General features: G+C 43.3%; 3 protein-coding genes across 3 annotated transcripts; 1 reads left to right on the top strand and 2 right to left on the bottom strand. All coding sequences in view use genetic code 11, as the record gives it.

The window, feature by feature from the left end:
* EGR_07686 (hypothetical protein) lies at positions 1-6,628 on the top strand (the record flags this gene model as incomplete). The annotated part of the gene is made up of 3 exons (XM_024496935.1): positions 1-69; positions 1,476-1,547; positions 6,491-6,628. 3 exons carry the CDS (start codon positions 1-3, stop codon positions 6,626-6,628), a joined length of 279 nt encoding a protein of 92 aa, XP_024348640.1.
* A 307-nt stretch (positions 6,629-6,935) lies between these two features.
* Positions 6,936-14,361, bottom strand: EGR_07685 (Enolase; the record flags this gene model as incomplete). Its single annotated transcript, XM_024496934.1, has 9 exons — positions 6,936-7,292; positions 7,362-7,996; positions 8,075-8,369; positions 9,463-9,627; positions 9,699-10,233; positions 12,115-12,344; positions 12,411-12,578; positions 13,476-13,717; positions 13,806-14,361. 9 exons carry the CDS (start codon positions 14,359-14,361, stop codon positions 6,936-6,938), a joined length of 3,183 nt encoding a protein of 1,060 aa, XP_024348639.1.
* A 2,032-nt stretch (positions 14,362-16,393) lies between these two features.
* EGR_07684 (UDP-N-acetylglucosamine transporter) lies at positions 16,394-17,378 on the bottom strand (the record flags this gene model as incomplete). The annotated part of the gene is made up of 2 exons (XM_024496933.1): positions 16,394-16,505; positions 17,185-17,378. The coding sequence occupies 2 exons, from the start codon at positions 17,376-17,378 to the stop codon at positions 16,394-16,396; spliced, it is 306 nt and encodes a 101-aa protein (XP_024348638.1).
* Between the last annotated feature and the right edge of the window lie 4,262 nt (positions 17,379-21,640).

Here is a 21,640-nt window from a genome sequence, read left to right as displayed (position 1 = left end):
ATGGATTTGCGCCCGTCACCTTGGCCTTCCGGCCTCGCCTATAGTCCTCCATCCCTTCTGCTCGCTAAAGTAAATTCTTCATGCTGGCACTACTTACTATGGCATTGGGGAAGAATGGGGACTTTAAAGTGTAAACAGGGCGCTATAGCACGGGCGTGGTTACCGTTCGGCGGAGGCAAAAAAGGGCGTTGAATATTTGTCATCCTGCTTTTACACAGCCTCCCCTTCCCCGTCTTCTGAACGTCGTGTTCAGATGGCCTTGTGTCTATTTTGCTGGTTAGGTAATCACGTGATTGACGGGTGTCCTAAAGCTGTTTGTGAGAAAGAAACGAAGACTGCGCAATTTTGCTAAATTCATTGCAATACTCATGGCAGGTCAGTAGTCTAAGGCGGGTTCATTTCATATTTGCCACTACTTTGTTGAATTGTTGTTGCCCTCTATCACTTCGTAACGGCAGACTCAGTAGTGTGATTCCATTTTAAATGGTTAATTTGATAATGTTAATTTCGGTTAAACACTGCACTTAAAAGTATTTGCTCGTCCATTCTGAGTACTGAATAGGATCAATTGCCCATTTTATGTGCCATTGGAAGGCATGTGCATAAGTGGAGTATTTTGATACGTTTTTAAATAAAATGAATAGTAGTGGTGATGGTGTTGGCGGCGGCGACAGTGGTGACGGTGGTGGAGAAGCGATAACAGCAAATCAGCCTTAGTCAGAGTGAACCGAAACGAAACTTTAAAGTTATGACGTTTTAAAATTTGGGACCAGTCGTTTTTTCTCAGTAGGGTCCAAATTCAACCAAATGCAATTTCTTGTGAACGAAATCTTCGGCTAAAACTTTTTACTCTATAAAATAAAGCTTTGCAAATAGTGGGATGGTGCTATTGCTCTCTTTTTATAAAATGCATCTGGGTAATGCTGGCATGCGTTAAAGTTACCAATAAGTCTTTACGTATAATACAATGAGAAAGTGTTTCTTCTAATCGTATATTCTGCTCATAAAATCGGATTTCGTAACACAGATGGCGATCTTCGCCATTTCAGTGCAGTAAGTCACCGTGGGGATTGCATCATTTGATGCGATGATAGCCTGTGTATGATTGCGCCGATATTGCACAAGTAGAAAAATCTTCATTTGATGCTAATAAATGACGGTAGAGGGAGGTCTTCTTGAACTTTTGAATAAAATTTTGTGACTTATGCATGGAGTGGGTCTGCAAATAATGTTGGGAGAGTTTTTCACGACTGGCCTTACTATTACAGGTCCTGTGACAATGTCCCTTCCTCCCCCAACCCCAGTTCGGAGGTTTCCTCTCACTCCATTTGATTTATGGAAAAACACGTCGATTGTTTTACTTGGGCGATTTTCTCCTCTAAATGCAATTCCTAAAATCATGTTAGTGTGTCTCAAGCTCGGCAATATACGCGCATAATAAAATCTGGAGAACTGTGAATTGCTTTCGCTTCTAGCAGCTGCAAGTACACTCTCGCCTGCCGAACGTATCCAACAGCGTTATTCCTTGTAGTGTCTCAATGAAGCCGGTATGCGAGATCAACTGTAAAACATTTGTCATCAATACAAACCCGAGAGATTTTAAATCTTGAATGCATGACTCCAGGGAATGCCATGCATCGGTCATAGTACACCGACCATTTGAACTGCGCTTTCATCTATGGGGATATTGTAACGCCCCAAGTTTCGGACATATCGTTCCCTTGGTTAATCACCTATCAATGCTTTACGCATTTATGCATAAGCTATAGCTAGACTTTGGTTCTAAACAAGGCGATTTTTAAACCAGCTCGATGATTAGCAGGTAGAGGGATTTAGTGACTCAATTATTAAGGGAGCACGAGTAGACCTCTATTGAGAGAGCTGGAGGCTCCCATTATTAAGAAAATAGGCAAATTAAATGTTTTTATAGAGTCGGGGAAGAGGTAGCAACAGGTGAATTTTGGCTACCAAAATTATCCTGTTGAAGTAATACTATCACTGTAAATCATTCCAGGGCTCACCCTCTTGTTAGCAATTTCGCCTGTGGTAGATTCAAGGAGCCACTTGTTTCTCAACAATAAGACCATTGAGTGGGAATCTTTTACAGCACTAATTTTGGTTACATGCTCAGGTGAAACGGTCGCATTTGTTCAGGCTTTGTGAATCCTTGCAAGAACTTTTTTTCAGAATCGACCTTTGGCACACACACTGTCGGGTCCATTTTTGATGTCGGGTCTAGCCATTAATTTTTCTGGCATGGTTTATTCAGGTGTCTTTGCACTCATAGTGAAATTCAAACCCTGGCAACTAATCGGAGATTACTGAGGATTTTCTTGCTATTGAGCACAATTAAAGGTTATTGTCGTAACTGGGGTATTAAATTAGCAAAAATACTCGAACACCCAGGATTTATGTGTTGAAACAAACGCGTAATTCTGATAACCACTATAATCGTAACCATAATGGAGTTATTTTCATTCTAAAAATATCCCCTTTGTCACAAAATATGATTATAGAAAGCGCATCTATCGCATTTTTAGCGTTACCTCACGTGCATCTCCTAAGCCTAGCCATTGGAAAATGACCTACTGTTTGTATTAAGTAGACAAACTACTGCAGCTGCATTTTAGGTGTTGAGAAACAAGTGACAGAGAAAATATAGAAACGTGGTAGAATTCTCGCAGCACTTTCATTTATCGCCGGGGCAGCTAGTTTTAACATCTTATTCCCACTAAAAATCGCGACCAGATGTCGAACTTCTTCAATAGCAACATCCAAAATGCCTGTTTTGCGTCAAAATTCCTGGCGTTAACCATAACCCTAACAAACGCCGTTTATGTTGTTTCTATACGATCGGGAATTACACACTCACTGACCCCGCAACTCCAGCATGACTGCTCTGATCTCAAATGCTGATAAATAGGTTGTGTACAGTACTTTTTGAACGCTCTTTTGGACTAACATTTATGGGAATGTGATTGGTGGTTGACGCTGTCACATCCAGGAGGTGTGTTGAATGAGTAATCCAGTGGCTGGTCCTCCCTTCACCCACCCATATCTGTATGGCACGAACGCACCCGCACATATGCACACGGGATGCAATGGCCGCTGTTCACAACTGTCTCGTTTCACCTATCGGAGGGCCTAGGAGTGCTTTTAGGGACAGGTTTAGCTCTGAACTCTCGCCGTAATTGGTCAAAGGTAAATGCCCTCGACGTGGTCACGTTAAAGCCTCATGCTGGCGGTGTCTCGCATAGTTTGACTGCTCCAGACTTTTATCAATTTTTTTCCAAACCATTCCCTAAAATGCGTTTGGTTATTCACTTCAACTACAAAAAAATGTCAGGTCAGATTCTGTTTCATCTAAAGCAAGCCGTTCTAAAGGTCACACAACCGTTTTCCTTCAACAGGGAAATGTTAGAATAATATGTGGTCAAATAGGTTTGGTTCTAATATTCAGGCGTGGCTACATGGAAGGCTTATTTTAATTCACCTAAGTAAAGTAGAATGTCGATCTAAGGATAAAAAAGCTCTTGAGAGTACAGAAATTCCAGATTTCATTGACTCTTTAGGGTATTGGATGTGATAGGACTGGTGTTTAATTCTCCCACTTTGGCCTTCGTTCCCTTGGAACGCATGGACTGATTAGGAAAAGAGGTATTGTGTATTGGTAATATTGTGAAAGGGGTGCAGTGATGAGTGTTACGCACGTTCCCCTCCCGAAGGGGTGACTACTGTTCCGTAGCGAGATTTGTGTTCACTGATCGCCTCCCGCCTAAAAGGTGCATTCAAACAAACTTGTGATACTGTGGCTTTTCATTGACCGCTTCAAATTTTATTCGCCGCTTGGTGGTCAGCTGTAGGTATGGGATGCGTCCACCTCATCTTGCACCAGCCAATCGTTTTATCCCTTGATCGATTAAGCACATTTTTGATTCGTTTAACTGCTCTGCAAAAAACTTTTGATGACACCTTTAAACAATTCAGTCCTTCTAATAACTTCTTGTTTGCATACAAGTTATTTTTAAATGTTTTATATATTCGTAATGGTACGTCTAATCAGCGTATATGTTCTAACCCTTGAATGCTAATGCCTGCGTGCCGACGTTGCTACGGCAACCTCGCGGTCATGACCTGGAATTGGGGTTTACCTAACCCTCAAATTTATGCAACCATTACACTCAACCTACAGTCAGGGCATGTGCGCAAATGGGAAAAACAAAGAGAAAACCAAGTTCATGTATAATTCGTATTTTCCGACGAATGTCATTCCTACCCGGATCACGGATATTGCACGAAATTACCCGCGAATATCTTATAGGGTGGAATGTTTGCCTCCATTGTGCAAGGTTAAAGCCACCCCATTTTAACGCTTCAGCGAAAAGTGACCGATGCTTGCCTAACCAAAAGTGATGGTTGATGTAGCGACCATTTATCTGGTTTCGGGTGGGGCAACCCATTTAGAATCTAGGCAAATAGAGCTTACCTTCCATAAAAACTAGGCACGAAAATGCGAAAAAGCCGCAGAGCCAATAAGTATTGGAGACCACAACTTTGCCACATTTGTGGATGAATTTGCAGGTCACTAAAATCACGTCTGTTTGGATCCATTGATCCAATCTACTGCGTACGCCATTCAAACCATTAACGATTAAAATGTTTTTCAGTTTGAAGCAAGGTTCTGACAGGCATGGTGCTACAACTCCATGCAGCTTCGATCATATTCTCATGCACTTAAATTGCTAGGTCAGCCCTTTTCGCATAAACATTTACTTTAAATGGGGAGGGCCGTAATATTTCGCTGCCATGGGTGGATTAGTGCGAAGTTAAGCAGAGCAAGCATACCAAAAGATTGCAAAACAAATTTTAACTATTTGATACGTCGCATCAAATATTTTGTGTGAGCACTGTGAAAAATTCCTTGCTCCCATTTGCAATGCGAGATGATGGAAAATCTTTTTTGCTACGTGATTGCAACTCGATGGCGTGAGCCTATTGGTCCAATTTGCTGTACGTGACTGTTCAAGGTCACTCGGCTGGGGTCTTTTGGAATACGATTGGCTGTATTTTTGACACTCCATGCCACACCGTATGGCGTGACTTGCCGACATCACGTTCGATGAGAGTATGCAAATTTGGCTAAGTTGGTGCCTGCACCGTTGCCAGTGTCATGCATATTAATCATTACGACATTATTTCTTTGTATTGCAGGCATTTAAGCCCAAGTAGCATCTATGTTGCCCGTTTGGGAACCCGTTCAACAGTTGAATAACTAGAATACTTTACAAGTTATATACTCTCTTTAAAATGTAACTGGAACAAGTGGGCATTTTGAGCATCTATTTATAGTACCCGAAAAATCGATATCACAGCCACTTATCGATCTTAGTCGATCGTGGTTACACTCTGAAGTCGTTGATGAAAAAAATCGATATTCACCAGGTTACACGTCACTTCAATGCACTATGCCAACTATTAGAATACTTATTTGAAATCTACTGGATATATGGTCTTTGGGACTGTCCGACCGATACGAGTGGTTGGGGAGCGGGACACGCTGAAACGAAGTAGTCCTGGGGACTTAGCATTGATTCATGGGAAATCAGTAAAACAATCCTTATGGATCAGTGTCTGTTGAAATAAAAGCTTGCAATTGAGCGGTGACGGATTTTCGATTTTGAAACAGCCTGGGGTGTGTTGCGATTCGCATCGAACACAACGCCGACGTATATCCTCAAAACAGCAGAGAATATTGCAAGGGTGATATTTCACATGGGTTTGACTGATAAGTTGTTCATCTTCATTCTCTACTTTGGGGCCGAAGTCTGCTAAGCTTCAGGGTAGGACATTGATCACAGCCTCTATTACAAGGCAATGAAAACAACCTTTTACCCGTTAGCTTTCAGTCAGTCAAAGGGCTGGTATTTGCCACGCCAACCAGTTGGATGGTAATTAAAAGCTCACTGTAGAAGCGCGTACTCTGTGCGGTCAGTGGAGCACCTGGATCATTCCTAGCAGAACAATTTTGTGCTGGCAGTGGGGACACAAGAATAATCGGTCATTGACTTTACACGTTGATACACAAAACTCAACCGTCTGTCTCAAAAAGTAAACCATTCACACGAGTTTGTTCTTCAGGCAAAATGGTTTTATGAATGCATCCATCCTAAATATCGTCCGAATTTTGCATTTTTAAAGGTTGCAACTTCTGACCTCCTCTATGAATGCAGCCTCTGGCAAAAAAGAAACAGTAGAATCCATTTTTGCACCTTACAAATGCATATTTCATCCACCTTCAACTTACAAAGGGGACGCAGGACAAGCTAAAGCATCTAATTTGGCCGGGCATGGAGTGATAAGCAGCGATCATGTTACTGACAGGCGATGCAGATGTAGTGGTTCAATTCACACACCGTCGGACAAACGATACGTCTAAGTCACATCGGCGTCTCAGAGGACACACTGCTCTGCTTCGTCTTATACATCACAGAATCCGGGAGTAGACGGCCGAATTCGCAATGAATACCTCACTGGGCTAAGCAAGGGACAGAGAGATCGCCAGTCTCCCCAAACCCAAAGCCTCCTCAACGTATTAGAAGTAACCGAGCGCCTCTCAGATGCGACGTGAGAATCGAGGCTTCCCATAAGAGAACTGCCACACGACAACAGAAATGCTTCACTTTATGGGACAGGCCAGTGGTTCGCTAACCAAGCGTAGCTCCAAAAGTAACCCCGGTTTATAAACCTCACCAACCACCAATTACAACGAGAATGGAGAAAAACGCTATGTAGAACTTCGAGGAATTTTAATTTAAAAAATTCGACAAATCATTACTGCTGTCGAAAAAGGGGAGTAATAATAAACGCGGGGGCAACGTATTTAAATCTACGACGATCGAGCCAGACGACAGCAAGAAAGATACCGTCGATGACGATTACAAAGGATTGCGGAAGTGCTCGCCAGCATAAACGGCCTTGGGGCCAAGTTCCTCCTCAATACGCAGCAGCTGGTTGTACTTAGCCAGGCGCTCGGAGCGGCATGGCGCGCCAGTCTTGATCTGCCCGGTACGGAGACCGACAACGATGTCAGCGATTGTGGAATCCTCCGTTTCGCCCGAGCGGTGCGACACCATTACGCCCCAGCCGGCAGCGCGCGACATCTTGCAAGCCTTGATAGACTCCGTCACCGAGCCGATTTGATTAACCTTCAGCAGGAGGGCGTTGCAAGCCTTCCTGTCGATGGCTTGCTGCACACGCTCTGGATTCGTCACAGTCAAATCGTCACCAACAATCTGAAGCGGGCAAGAACGCGTTATTTTTACACCTTAATGCATGCTCACGAATAAAGAAAATCTATCAACCTGGATCCCAGCCTTGGCATTAAACTCAGTCCAGGCGGCCCAGTCATCCTGATCAAAGGGATCCTCGATTGAGACAATGGGATACTTGGAAATCATCTCCGAGTAGATGTCGGACAGTTTCGACCCAGAAACGATGGAAGAGGCAGCCGCCTTAGGATTCTTGAAGTCCAAATTATAGTTGCCGTCCTGGTAGAACTCAGAGGCGGCCACATCCATGCCGATCTTGACCTTGCCAGTGTAGCCGGCCTTATCAATGGCGGTCTTGAGGAGCTCAAGACCCTCCATATTGTCCTGGATGTTGGGAGCGAAGCCGCCCTCGTCACCAACGTTGCAGGCGTCAAGACCGTATTTACCCTTGATGACGGACTTGAGGTGATGGTAGACCTCAGTGCCCATCTTCATGGCCTCGCTGAAGCTCTTGGCACCGGTTGGCAGAATCATGAACTCCTGCATAGCCAGCTTGTTTCCGGCGTGGCTGCCACCGTTGAGCACGTTAAATGAGGGCACGGGAAGGACGACATCCTTGTTACCAGCCAAGTCAGCGACATGGCGGTAGAGTGGCACACCCTTCTCGGCAGCTCCCGCCTTGCAGACGGCCAGAGAAACACCCAAGATGGCGTTGGCCCCCAACTTGCCTAGAAAGCAAGGGCTTAAACAGTTTAAACGGGGTGGTTAAGGGCAGAATAAAGCATACCAAAAAGTTTTCCACTTACCCTTATTTGGTGATCCGTCCAACTTGATCATAAACTCGTCGATTCTCTGCTGGTCGGTGACGACGAATTTCTCCTTTATGAGAGCAGGAGCAATGACTTCATTGACGTTTTTAACAGCATTGAGGACACCCTTGCCCATGTAAGCATTTTTGTCGGCATCGCGGAGTTCAACTGCCTCGTGTACACCAGTGGAGGCACCGGAGGGAACGGCAGCTCGAAACAACCCCTTGGAGGTGGTCAGATCAACCTCAACAGTGGGATTTCCGCGGCTGTCGAAGATTTGACGGGCATGGATCTTTAAGATGGACATTTCGTTGCAGGTTTAACGAATGTAAATCTGTAAAAATAATGGGACAGGTAGAGTGGAAAAAACCCACAGAATTGTCTGGAAAGCTAAATACAATCAATTTCTCAGTGAAACTGAATTGCACCGAGTTAGGTACACGGCTTCTGCGCGATAAAGGCAAAAGCGTAAAGCCGAATTTGATAAAGTCCATTAGTACCAAAACGATCAAAGCACCCACCACAACTCAGACGGCCCTACCCAGCGGCAGCGATTTGACCGAGTGCCGATGGTGGGACAGCTCATGACGAAGTATAGCAATTTAAACAAACACGGAATTTTGATATATGTGTTTCGTTTAAAAAGCCTTCCTAATTCTAACAATTGCAAAAATAATTTTCGGACACTGCAAATTAAACGCATAAGTTGTAATGCACTCAAGGGAAAAATAAAAGTTGCAACCAGTAATTTAAGTCTGTTACAGTTTTTGGAAACTATGTCAATTGAGCAGTAATTTTACATCCCTGTCTGCCGCCAAAAAGCCCAAAGTAATAGAATATACCGAAAAATGCTGTCGATTTGTGGATCTTTATTAAGTCGCAGGTATGACGCCTTAAATGGACTGCCCTAACAGTTGAGTTGATGAGCTTTCAGACCCCACAACCCCAAAAATTGCTCTTTCGACTTTCAATGAGACCTTCCGTCCGCCTTAGAAGCGCTCCAGCCCCCGCGTGCCAGACCAAGACGCCTTTCGGATGGCTAGGGTAATCAGCTCAACCGAACAAAACCCGAATCCCACCGGCAAAGTAAAAACAGGGAGTCAGAGGAACTCGGATCTCCCCCCTCCCCCTCTAACTGACAATTAGGCATGGATACAACACTTCGTGCAGAAACCCATGGAACCCCAGCAGAACAAACACAAACAATACTCAGTTGCGACCCTGCATTGCAAAAGCTTGCCACTACTTTAAAGCAGGGCAAAACGGGTAACAGGCATGATTGTGAAATACATAAAGGTAACTTTGTACAGGTCGTCTTGGATCAGCCGAGAGAAGGAATTATGCAACTAGCGAGAGACATTGAGGGGGGGCTGTGGTTTAGTCACAATGAGTGCTCCCGCGGGAGTGGCATGAGGTCGCGGTGGGTCTGCCTGTGCCGCCGACGCGAAAAGACACGACGCCATAACTCCGTAGTCCGCCTTATAGGCCTCCGGCGTCACTGGCAGATTCTGCCTTACACGCCACTCCGCCAATAGGCCCACGAATCGCGTCTGCATGACATAATCGGTGGGCCAATCAAAAATGGCTACAACAGATTGAGGTGGACTAACTGGCCACTCACATTCATGAGTTTCTTAAGCGAGTCCAGCGATCTCATCTCAGCGTTGGAAAGTAGAGTGGTGGCGGAAGAGGCGTTGAACGTTTGCTGAAAGCCCTCCTGGTCCATCACCACCACCATCTCCGCTGGGTTCGACACAGATGCGGTGGATTGTGGAGTATTGGAAGCAGAAGCAGTGGTCATACGAGTGAGGCGTCTGCACAGCGCCGGTAGGCGAGGAAAGACAAGCATGCGAAGGCAATTACCACCAAACTCGGTAATACAGGTGAGGGTGCCGTAGAGAGTATTGAGAGAGTCTACTGCCATGCCCAAGGAAACTCGAGGCACCCCTGTGATCTCCTTGCGTGTAGGGTCGGTGGGGGTGGTGGAAGAAGAGTGGTCAGTGTTGTCGGTGGCGGCAGAGGTAGTGGCAGCAGAGGAGGTGGAAGTAGAAAAGTGGTCCGAAGTAGCCGCCGATTTGCCCTCAATCCAAGTGGACAGCACGCGGTAGAGCTCGCGTGTTATGCGACTGTAGAGACCGTTGCATGATGTATTGTATCTGGAGGTAAGAAGAGCAAATAAATAGGCAAGAGGCCCTAGTATTTATTTTGAGCTAACGTTTACAAGAAGGCATCTGGTCAAAATGTCAGTTTACGGAAAAAAGTGCGGTGGAACTGAACTAAATTTTACGAACGGAAATATGAGATTTACAGTAAGAGAAGGTAAGATATCCCTCAAAATGTGGCGGTTAAAGTCGGTGAAGCCATCGAGTTCCTTACTACAGAGTAATTGTCCACGGTTAAATCAAAGTATGATGGAAGAGCGACAAGAACAAAAACGTCCGCATCATTAGATGTCGACGAACATACACAAAACGGATCCTGTCAATCCGAGGACGAGGAGGTTGTCAAATTGCATTGTTGCAAAATGTGAAGCAAATAGCTCGGCAGAAATTGCAAATTATGACGTGTAGAATTGAAAAAATAGGCCACTCTTATCTGCGCTTAAGGAAGACCAGATGTTGATAAAACAATGTCTATTAAAAATAGAAAGTGGAATCCATTATGCTGGGAGAAAGGAGCAATTTAGAGCCGAACATGAGAGCTGAAAACGCAGGACGTGAACCAGTAAAACCTTCTTACAAAAACAAATTTAAAAGATCGAAAACAACCATCTATGTAGGCTAGCAATTATCCAGCGAAAATCAGACACTTAATTCTTGGATAGTTTGACGAAAGAAAAGGAACTTTTGCTATGTGGTATTCCTGACACGATTATTTCGAAGGAAAGAAAAACGGCGTTAGGTATGTAGTCGCTCCAACAGAAGAGGCTGGTTTCAGCCTACAAGGTGAAATTATTTAGCAGACGAGAAAAACATCCCCTTTAAATCGATCAGCAAGCAACACAGCAAAAATGGTTTCAAAGAGGACTTCCAAGTTAACAAATATACCGCAGGGAGACAAAACGGATTCGATTAGAGGTTGCTTCAAATACTCACAAAAAGTTGATAACAGCGTCTACACTTTGAAAATAATCAAAGAAAGCAAAACACGCAATGGACGCTTCGTGAGACCACGATCAGAGCGCCTTTTGGACGGCGAAAAGTCAAGGGGAAGACAACATGGACGCATGTAGAGGTACACTAGAGCAAACTATGGAAGAAAAGAGGACCCTCCTTTTCCAAGCTGAACTATTGACAGGATTCCCCGTGACAAAAAGAATTCCACAAAAAATAACTTCAGAGACTGGAAAACAGCCGTCGGAATGGGGAAGGTGGGAAGGGAGGAGGGAGCAAGACGCAAGTACCTTTAGGAAATTTACGAAATAAGTTTGGAACTTTAACTTTAGTCACATTCAAAAGCTCTCCAAATATGAAAATCGAATCGAGGAGTAATAACCACACAAAAAAGGAGTGGTTTCGAAGTGGTGACATTCATGCACTGTTAAAGGACTAGGTGAAACAATAAGACAAAACGTCAACGAAAGCGATATTACCTAAGAGAATCGAAAGCTTAGTAAAATAGTGTTTAGAGCTTGACGCTCAATAAGATATATGGGTTGAGGCTACTTGAATAATGCCGAGCGACTGAGTAGAAAATTTTACTCCAACTATTAATAGGTTTACCAAAAGGCAAAATAAACTGGCACTCAATGCATCACAATCTGTATCATCGTTGACAAAAAAAACCAGTTTAAAAGATGATCAAAAGTCAAAGTTAAAAAATTATCGAGAAAACCAAATGCTGCAATGCAACATGAGCAAAACATTCATCACAAGATTTATTACCTCAGAGAGCTAAACATCTAATAAGAGGAGAAGTGAGGCAGAATTACTTCAATGTAAACGTGAATACAACAGCTAATGAATAGCTCCAGACGATAAGTAACGCTACTTCTTACATCATAAACACGCTTAGAAAAATGGAGTGGAGGCCACTACTTGTTACAGATGGCGACAAGCTGCTTAGCCGCGAAGTCGCGCAGCGCCCAGTGATTGTCGGTGATGGGTTTAGCGCAGACCTGGCGACAGAGGCTACAAGTGATTATGCCCGGCACGAGGCTCTGCAAGTAGGCCTTCAGGGAGACGTTGGGGTTGTCAACCAACGCCTTAGTTAGACGAACCAGGTAGATAAGGATAGCCAGGTTGCTGTTTATTGCATTCAGTCGGATCTAGACGGAGAACGAGAGTAGAAAAGACGAAGACAGCAGGATGGGAAGAGGAGGAGTGACACCTACACCCTCAGCAATGAAGGTGACTAGGTAGGGCACGAGGGGCTGCAGACCGGTATCTAGAGTGGCGTTCTCCAGAGCGTCTCGCCGACGGATCTCGTTGGCCCCGACGCAGGCCTCAGTGAGCTCCCGAAAATAGAGCATCAATTCTTGACTTACTTCTTGTGGACGTCGCTGAAGAGGGGAAGGTACAAAGTGATGAATTAAGTACGACTTTAAGAATAAAAAATTCCACTCACTGTAGTTAGGAGTTGTCACACTACTCCTCCTAGTCTTGGGATGTGAAAAGCAAGCGGATTGAATAAAAGACGAGCCATACTTATTCAAACAAAATTCAGTGCATTTTCAAAATCAATCAAGTACTTCCTTTGAAAGGCTGCTCTAAGCTTTGATGAAGGGAAATATGTGTTGCAAACGAGAATTTGACCCATACGTAAAAGAGAGCTAAACCATTCATGGATTATTTAATGGTTAATGACAAGTGCTAGTACAGATCAATAAAGACAGTTGCTTGGTTAATTTTCAGTTAGGTGTGTTTTGTAGAGCACGCAACGCGGCTTTTGCTAAAGGTACCGTCCAGAAGTATGATATCAGGGTAATATTCTCAATTGCCTGATAATATCATACACGTTGATTTTGTAAATCAGATCAATATCTAGAAGATAACCATTCGGATTAGTATGGTAGTTCATGCTTAGACAGAATGGGTGAATTGCTAACGTTAACCGAAGGTACGGGAGCGGATAATGGAGCATAAAGAATGCGCCCTAACACCTAACAGAAAACACACCTACTGGTCCAATTAATGTCTCGTTCTCACTGAGACTACAAAGGCTGAATTATAATGCTGATATATAAAGCAGTTAATAACCTAAGTATAGACCCATATCACAAAAAGAAACACCCGAATGCAAAATTGCAACGCCAAATTTAAGATGGCAATAATCCTGACTTAGCGATAGACTTTTTAGCTAGTTTTTGGCTAAAGAGATAAAAATCTACTAACAAACGATGTATAGAATTATAGACAGATGAAACAGAATCCATTAGATAACTAAACCAATTCCTCACTTCGACATGAAGGGCTTGCATAACCCGCGGGTGAGAAGCCCGATCATCCCCCGCTTTGTTCTTATCAGTCTTTGCGTCAACAGACGGCTGCTGCGTGTCGTCAATTTTTAAAGTGGGGTTTAGGGCTGTACAAATCGCCTTCGGTGTCTGGGTACCCGAAAGCATTGTCATTCGACGCAGAAACTCTGGTGGTGGGTTCTGCGGTGAGGCCGGCTGGACCCCATCTATCGCCAACCAATGCACTACCGAAGAGAAAGAATAGTACTAGCTCCGAAAACGAAAAAATTCAAATTAAAAATTGACAAACTATAGTAATAACAACAAACCCACCCACTAGACTGATGTCGTAGACCACAGGAGTGGGTTGACGTCGCAGAAGGGTCTTAATATCCACCTCCTTGTCCTTTCGAATTAGAATCATCTTTCCACCCACTCCAGGAGCAGCGTTGCGTCCGCTAGTTCTCACCGGAATAAGTTCACCGGTAGCTGCACCATAGGGAATGTCCATACCCATTGCCAGAGCCGCAGAATCAATATCGGAGATGTGGGGAGTACCGCGCCGATTCTGTTCCATGTTACGAACGGCATTCTGCACAAGAGCGGTGGTGATTTGATAGAGGTGTTTCTGTAGCACGCTAATGCCCTCTCCGGAGAAGGGACTGACTGCGTTAATTTCAGCACAGGACTTGAAAAATTCGAGAGGAAAGTCGAGATGTCTCGAAGTTGTGGAACGAGACAAATGAACGCCGTTACTGTTAGGATGTTTTTGGCCCTTAAGGGAGGATTTTCCAGCCAGACGGCTGTTCAGAAGGCGTTTTTTGGTTCCACAGGTGTTGGAAGCCTTACGAGAGAGCCGATTTAGCTTCTTTCGCTCTTCCGAATACATAACACTAAGACTGTTAAATTATTAAACCCTCAATGTGGTCGTAAATTGCAAATTAAAGTAGCAGTTATTCACGAAATGCACAACAATATAAAATAATAGTACAACGAATGGTAGGACCTAGGTACACAGACCTATACCGACGATCAAAGGCAGGAATATAAAGTTTCACTGAATAAAGGAGTAAATGTGGATGTAATTCTGAGCAATTCAACTGATAAATTCTACCACATTGCAGGATTCAAAAAACACAACAGGGACACTTGAACTCCTAGTCAAAATAAACGCATAATCGCGAGTCCATATAAATAAAGATGCATATTAACTAAATCTGACACTCTAACTAATATCTTAACTTTGGCTGCCATATATGATGAGAATATTTCACTGAAGCTTATTTGTGCAATCCAATCAGACTGTAATTATTTAAAAAATTTAGTTAGAATACTTGGAGCATGTTGCACTGAAATAAATGAGACGCTATTTCTTTTCCTTTTGTGTCTCTTTTAAACAAGCCGTAATTAATATAGCAAACGTCCGAATCGTTTAACCAGAAATCAAGTGATTGGCATAAGAGAGTTACCACGCTGTAATACGATGGTTGTTTATCCCTCGGTATTGGCGAGGAGCCACTTTTGAATTGGCCTTGGCATTACGTCGGGTGGGCTGGCCTTCGGGCCATGCCAGTAGCCCAGAAACCAACTCTGCGCTGAATATATATGTTCCGCCAGAGTATTGTGTTCTTTCATCTTCAGGGAAGTCTCGGGACGCTACAATACCATCAAGTCGGTAAACGTACTGTCTGCAACCGAAAATCCAGAGTTGCTGTATTTTTTGAGTCCAAGCTAGTGAACCCCCCTGAGTCTTCCCCGAAGACGAAAGAAGACATAACACTTGAGAGTTAAGCAGTCAACTTTCCACAAAGTGGCATGCATGTGAATCTTTTTTAGGAGACACTCGTGCGATACGTTGTATATTTCACTCGCGGTTTTGGAAGAGGCCACTTTTGATTTGGCCATTGTGCCTCACCAAGTAAAACCGGCTTGCTGGACATGTCAGTAGTCCTAGCACCTTCCCTATTCCGCCCGAGTATTGTCTTCTTTCGTCTTTAGGAAAGGCTCGGGGCGCTGCAATTCTCCCACTATTTTGCCCTTCCACCATCAGCTTTATATCTTTGATCTGAGACGAGTGAAATGTGACAATTTTGCAGATAACTACAATTTTTGGCAAATTATAGTTTTTTTTTTGCCTTGGTGACCGATACTGAGGGCTCAATCACGAATTTATTGCGGTTAGTTCCATTTCTATCTTTAAGGTTCATACAAACAAACATGCATTACGCAAGGCGGTCAGCTCTGAAGAGGATGTCAATACATCTTCAAATTAACAAAGAAACAAACTTTAAAGTGCAATATTTTGCGGTTATTCGAATTAATCTCTTTTGGTCATAGGAGCGGCAATTTCGAAAGCGTGCTTTGCGCTCCCATACCGCCTCATTGATGGACGCCATAGCAACGCATCTTGGAATAACGCACCGCCCTCCCCATCCGGTGACTACGACATAAACTTCCGTTCCCCTTAGTACCTTGATAACTATCTTGAGAGGCTGACGCACCGTTTACGTCCATGCGAATCATGTGGACCTCCAGAGGCCTACGCCGTACAAAAGTTAGCATGATTTCTCAACCAAATTGGGCGGTATCCGGACGCTCACAAATGAAAGGAAGCGCAGCTCACCCGCACTGCTGGAGAGAAACCAATTCAGATTTGCATGCAAACCCGCCCATAGAACCAAAACGTCTCATCAGCCTGCGGCTAACCACTGGCATTGTTCCCCCAAATGACTGAAGTTTCTCTTAAAAAACATCAAAGCATCACTCCCTATTCCCCACTTTCCCGATCGAAAGAAGTGACATCTACTTGCAGTGCATAAATACTCCACATTGAAATCGTATCCCATAAAAGACTAGGTGGAAAGACAAGTGGGCCTCATCAGGTGGTAGCGGCGGCGAGAAGGCATAAAAGGGGAAGAATCTCAATCTTTGCTGGTAGTGAGGGGTAATTCGGATGGAGGTGGTTTCTCTCGTCCGCCCAAATTGTACAAAGCGGTCGCGCTCAAGACAGCTATCGTTCCGATCGCAAAATACCTGTAACCAGTGTAAAAAATAAGAATTACAAATTGTCGTTGGCACCTAAGACTGCTAACCACTTCAGTTTAAAGTAGCATAAAAACTGTTTAAACGGGTATTGTTTGCGCCTACTTTGTGTTGGGATTTCTTCGCAGAAGCATTATAAGATCACATGACTACAGGATCTTAAATGCTTAGAAAAGCAAAGGCCTAATTTGGCAATGCAAGAAAGTTGCGATAATCAAATTAATAACACTAGAAGACTTAGGTTATAGCTGGAACATCACATGTATACTACTGGGGGAAGGCTTGCCACTACTTGCCTACGGAGAAGTTGTCAAAAACAGACCAGCTTGAAGATTAACTAACAGTAACCACAGTGAAATTCCACAAAGCCGATTTCGAAATAGCACCTCGATTGACATTCTACAACGTCAAGGTTAACACTTTTAAATGAGCAGAAGGCCCAAGTGAAGAAGAGAAGTGCATTCGGCACCGCTTTTAATGATATGGCACCAAATTTGACGTGTTTGTATCATGAATAAGAGAATAAATGGCCAAATTGAGTGATTGGTCTGGAAGGATGGAATGGAAAAAGCCGCTTCGATAGAACTTTTATCATCAGAACTGTAAAGTCGTTAAGCCACGAAACGTCTCATTTAAAAAAAGGGCATCGATTCCACAAAGAAAGTTATACCAGTTAGGTTGAAAGTCATTGAGGAGGTAGTAGGAGGCGAGACAAGAGAAGATGATGGAAATGGACGTGGCGAAGACCTTGAGAATGTTGTCAGCGTACTTGATTACCACTGCAACGCAGAGTCCACCTAGCGACTGTAGAGCAACGACAATGACCACAAACAAGTTGTAGCCACGGAAGAATCCATCCCGCATAACGACATGACCGTCAGTCAAAAAGACACCAATGAAGGCCAAAATGGAGCCCCAAAAACCTGTCAAAAAGGTTCAACATGAAGATGGCAGCTGGTGTTTCTGGTTTAAGTTAACACGTCAGACCCCAAAGGAATAAATCTGCACTCCAAAAGTCTTGCAGCTTCCGGTATAGAAGACTGTCATGACTCGAAATTTGCAAAAGATTGTAAAATGGATGCGACTATACCCAGACATACATTCAAAGCAGACACGCTGCACTAATTTTTGCCTACTTTTCACCCCTTGTTTCCTGGTGTCAACTGAACTTGACAAATGTCCTAGTTTGCCTGCTTTAAAAGGGAGTTTAACCCAACCTCAGAGCTTAGGGGATTTGCGCTAAATTTGACATGTGGCATTTGGAAAAGGAGCAGTAGTTAAATCCATACCCAGAAATAGTTCAAATAATTTAATTCCATTGATGATTTACCAGATGAAGAACCACAAAGTTAGCAAGGGACCGTTATTCCTAATCATGGAGCACGAAGCGTCATTATTGACTAAGGCGATCCGAGACTAGAACTTTAATAATAACTTTAAATAATGCTTAAAGCGGACGATAAAACAATTCGCTTACACCTGCATCAATTGAGGAAAGGACTTGGAAGATACTAAGCAAATGCGTGCCACATGCCTGGCATAAAAAAATGGTGGTCGGCTTCAAAGAATATCAATTTGTTACCCACTTCACATCAGAAAAAGCACATACATTACACACTGCTTGATGAGTGGCTGATAAACTGATTTATAATGAGAAACAACTTTAGAATTTTAGAGACGTCATTGGTCATCCCCCATGAATCCACTGGTAGACACGCCACACTTCTAGGGTTCCACTTCATTCGCAGACGACCACTCTTGCTTTGTGCAGGACGGACAGGAGACGGAACTGGTTACTTGCTGTAGACCAAACATTTACCTTTTAAAATTCACCCCACACCAAGCGATTTGCAACATTAACGTCCTTTTCAATAACACCCAGCACGATTCAGCGAATCAGAAGTCAGTCCCAGTTTTACGAGACCATGCAACACCTCATTCTTCATACATCACCCCTCGTATGATCATGCAGAACTTCAACACGAGAAATTTCGCGCTTCAGGATGCAAGGAAGGGAGACGCTGCTTCATCAATCCCATCCCCACCTTCATCCTCGTTCTGGTTTTCACACTCCATAACCCCATCGCAATAGTTCCCAAAGTCATGGACAGAGAGTTGGTCAATGCAAGTGAAATAGAAAATGAGGTGTCTGGGACTTTGTTCTTACGCCTGGAGGCAAAATGTCTCAAATAAGTTGAATTCCCCAACTCCGCATCCCGCTGGGAATGAAAAAAAAGGTGATAACTTGTACCAACTGCTAGCTCGATAAATGTTATGTATCTATTTCTTGTATTTAAAAAGACTCTACGACCTAATTTAGTTACCTTGAAGCCAAAATCACGCGTTTTGTCTTTTCTGAAGGTCACTGAAAACCTGCAACTTCATTGCTTCTCCATGCCAAACAAGATGACCCAGTAACCATTGCTAACCTTCTACTTGTTTTTTCATCATAAAATTTAAAAAACAACGAAGAAACACAAATCCTTGTGAAGATTAAGAAATACATCCGTGAAGAAATAGGAGAGGAGAAACTTAAAAAATCCAACTAGTTCTATCATTTGTGCATAAAACTAAATCAACACTCCTCCCGGTCACGGCTAGGCAAAGGCATACAAGGCTAACGGACCACCGAAAAGCTTGAAAAGGTAAGCAACTGCCATAATCTCTAGATTAGATCATGCTTCCTTTTTCAGCTGTGGCTGATTTTTAACAATACTAATCCGTCCTGTTGTTGACTGTGAGATGCTCTGTGAAAGTTCTACAGTACAAAGAGTATGAGCCATCAAATACTTCTATTCTGTTCTTGGACATGACGTGACCCAAAAGGGATCGTTTACAGGAGCCCTGAATATTGCGTCTCTAAAAGGGTGTGCTACTGTAGCGGTACTACACACGGCCGTCCCCATCGTGGAATAATGGCCGGGGCGTATGACTTAGGTCAGTCTAAATATTTCTGTGTACGATGGTAGTGGTAGTGCATGCGTAGAGAACCGGACGTTGACAAACAAGGCTTCATACTAAAGAAGGTCTGGAACCCAAACACGCAGATACCTACACAAAAAGTCAAGTAGAGTACGATAAGGCGGTCTATCGTACCTGTGTCGGCAAAGACTCCAGTCGCAGTGATTTCGAATAAACAGTAGTAATTCTTTATGAATATTTAGCGCGTAAAACGCCCAGTCTTCAAGAATCGATGCATAAATGATAAAAACAACCATTCAAGGTTGGAAGTTCCAACAAGTTAGTGTACGGTGACTACAAAGGCAAATTTCCGCTTCTGATAAACGCAGACTGGTTGGTTGCTGAAATAAACAAAGCTTTGATAAAGGCTAGAATTTTCCGATTTGTATTAGTAAATGTGAAGAAATTTGGACATACGAGCATCGATGTGGTGGAAGAATACAAATTCACCACCGCCAAGGAACTTCGAGCAATGGTGTATGTGAAAATAAGGCGATGAAAGGTGTACTCCAAGGCGCGTGGTGTTATTCGGGTGGATTTCCAAGTTTGTAATTTAAACATCAATAGTCAGCATTGCCGTTGTTTTCTACGTGGTGTGCATAAGTCTCTACGGAAGAAACGACCGAATTTGATCGTAAAGGGCTAATATTCCTCCGAGCAAGCGCCAATCTTAGATTTGTTTGTCGCACTACGCAAACACTAGAGCAACTCACTGAGTGGGCATTGCTACGTCCTTCTCAAAGCTCGCACCTTACTTCGAGTTATTTTCACCCGCTTGAATCCCTAAAGAAATGCCTCGGATATCAGCATTTCAGCATCAATGACGAAGAAAAGCAGGCTTCCAAGGGCGAATCAGATCTAAATGGTAAATCTTTTGAGTTGCTAGCCAATAGCTAAAATGTATGAGTAAATGTAACAACAGAAAACCTTGTATGGAAAAAATGAAGTCAAAAGTCCTGTAATTTGGTAGGATTCCTGCAAACGAAAAATGTCTCGTTATACCAAGTGGTTGGCACGATTAAAATTTCTGCTATGAGAGCGAAAAATATACGTTATCACATAGAAACTACACAGTTTATCAGCAATGGTAATGAATTTTAAAGGAGCTGAAGCTGAGTGGTCGACTGTTTAAGTTATACCACATGAACAGAGCACCACAAAAACAGAAATTGATCAATTCTGAACCAACCGTTATCATGCTACGCCACAAAAATGACAAACCACTACTGATACAAAAGCAGAAGTGCGCCGAAGTGTCTAGCGATTGTACAGGGTGCGACATCAAATCGAGATAGTGTTAGGTGATTCAAAGAGCACTCAACAAACACAATAACAGATCTATCTGACACCCAATCATTGTAGCTACATAAAATAAGTTATTAGGACTGGTTAGTTGAAGTTTAGCGGATCGTTTTTGGTGCGGTAAACAACTCTACCACTCACATCAACAGCAATGCTCAAACCAATGGGTGGGAGTTGAACTTGGCAATTTACCGCTTGGATTGCATCTCAGCCATATCATTGCGTGACCTATTCAATAAATAACCATAAAATGGAGTAAAAAAGACCAGTACCACTGGATTTCGCCTGATACAATTTGAGTGTACGAAAAATTGGCTCCTTTTTGAGAGAAAGTTGGCAGCACTTAATGAATCGGTGGCATGGGAAATGAGATCATGCAACAGCTTCATTTTGCATGCCTCCTATAGCAAAATTTGTCCTTTAGAATGACAAAAAGGGTAATACTATACTATCCTAATCCTCGTCCTCATTTTCACCTTGTCATTCGTCACTCACATCTTCACGTACGAAATAGGACAGGCAGGCATGAAACAAACGTGAGATAGAAAAGGAGGTGGCTAGGGGTAGGAAAATTAGCTAATCTTGTATATGGTTGGGAGAGAAAAATAGATAAGAAATTGTACTGGTAGTTATCTTGAAATGACATTTGAGTTCAGGCCAATGCTATCACCCAAAGCGAAGAAGGTGCAAAGTGGACTCGCAGCGAAACATCATCCCTTTCATACATTTGGCTAACAATCAGCAAGATGTACAAGGAGTAAGCGAATCTAGAGGTTTTCATGCTTTACCAAAAAACCGTCGTAGGAGGGCTCATGTCTCGAGGTGGACCACTACCAACGTCTAAAGCAGCATCCATACTAGAA

This window comes from Echinococcus granulosus, assembly GCF_000524195.1.
Source record: "Echinococcus granulosus chromosome Unknown EG_S00084, whole genome shotgun sequence".
NCBI classification, from domain to species: Eukaryota; Metazoa; Platyhelminthes; class Cestoda; order Cyclophyllidea; family Taeniidae; genus Echinococcus; species Echinococcus granulosus.
This window is presented reverse-complemented; position numbering and strand designations above follow the sequence as displayed.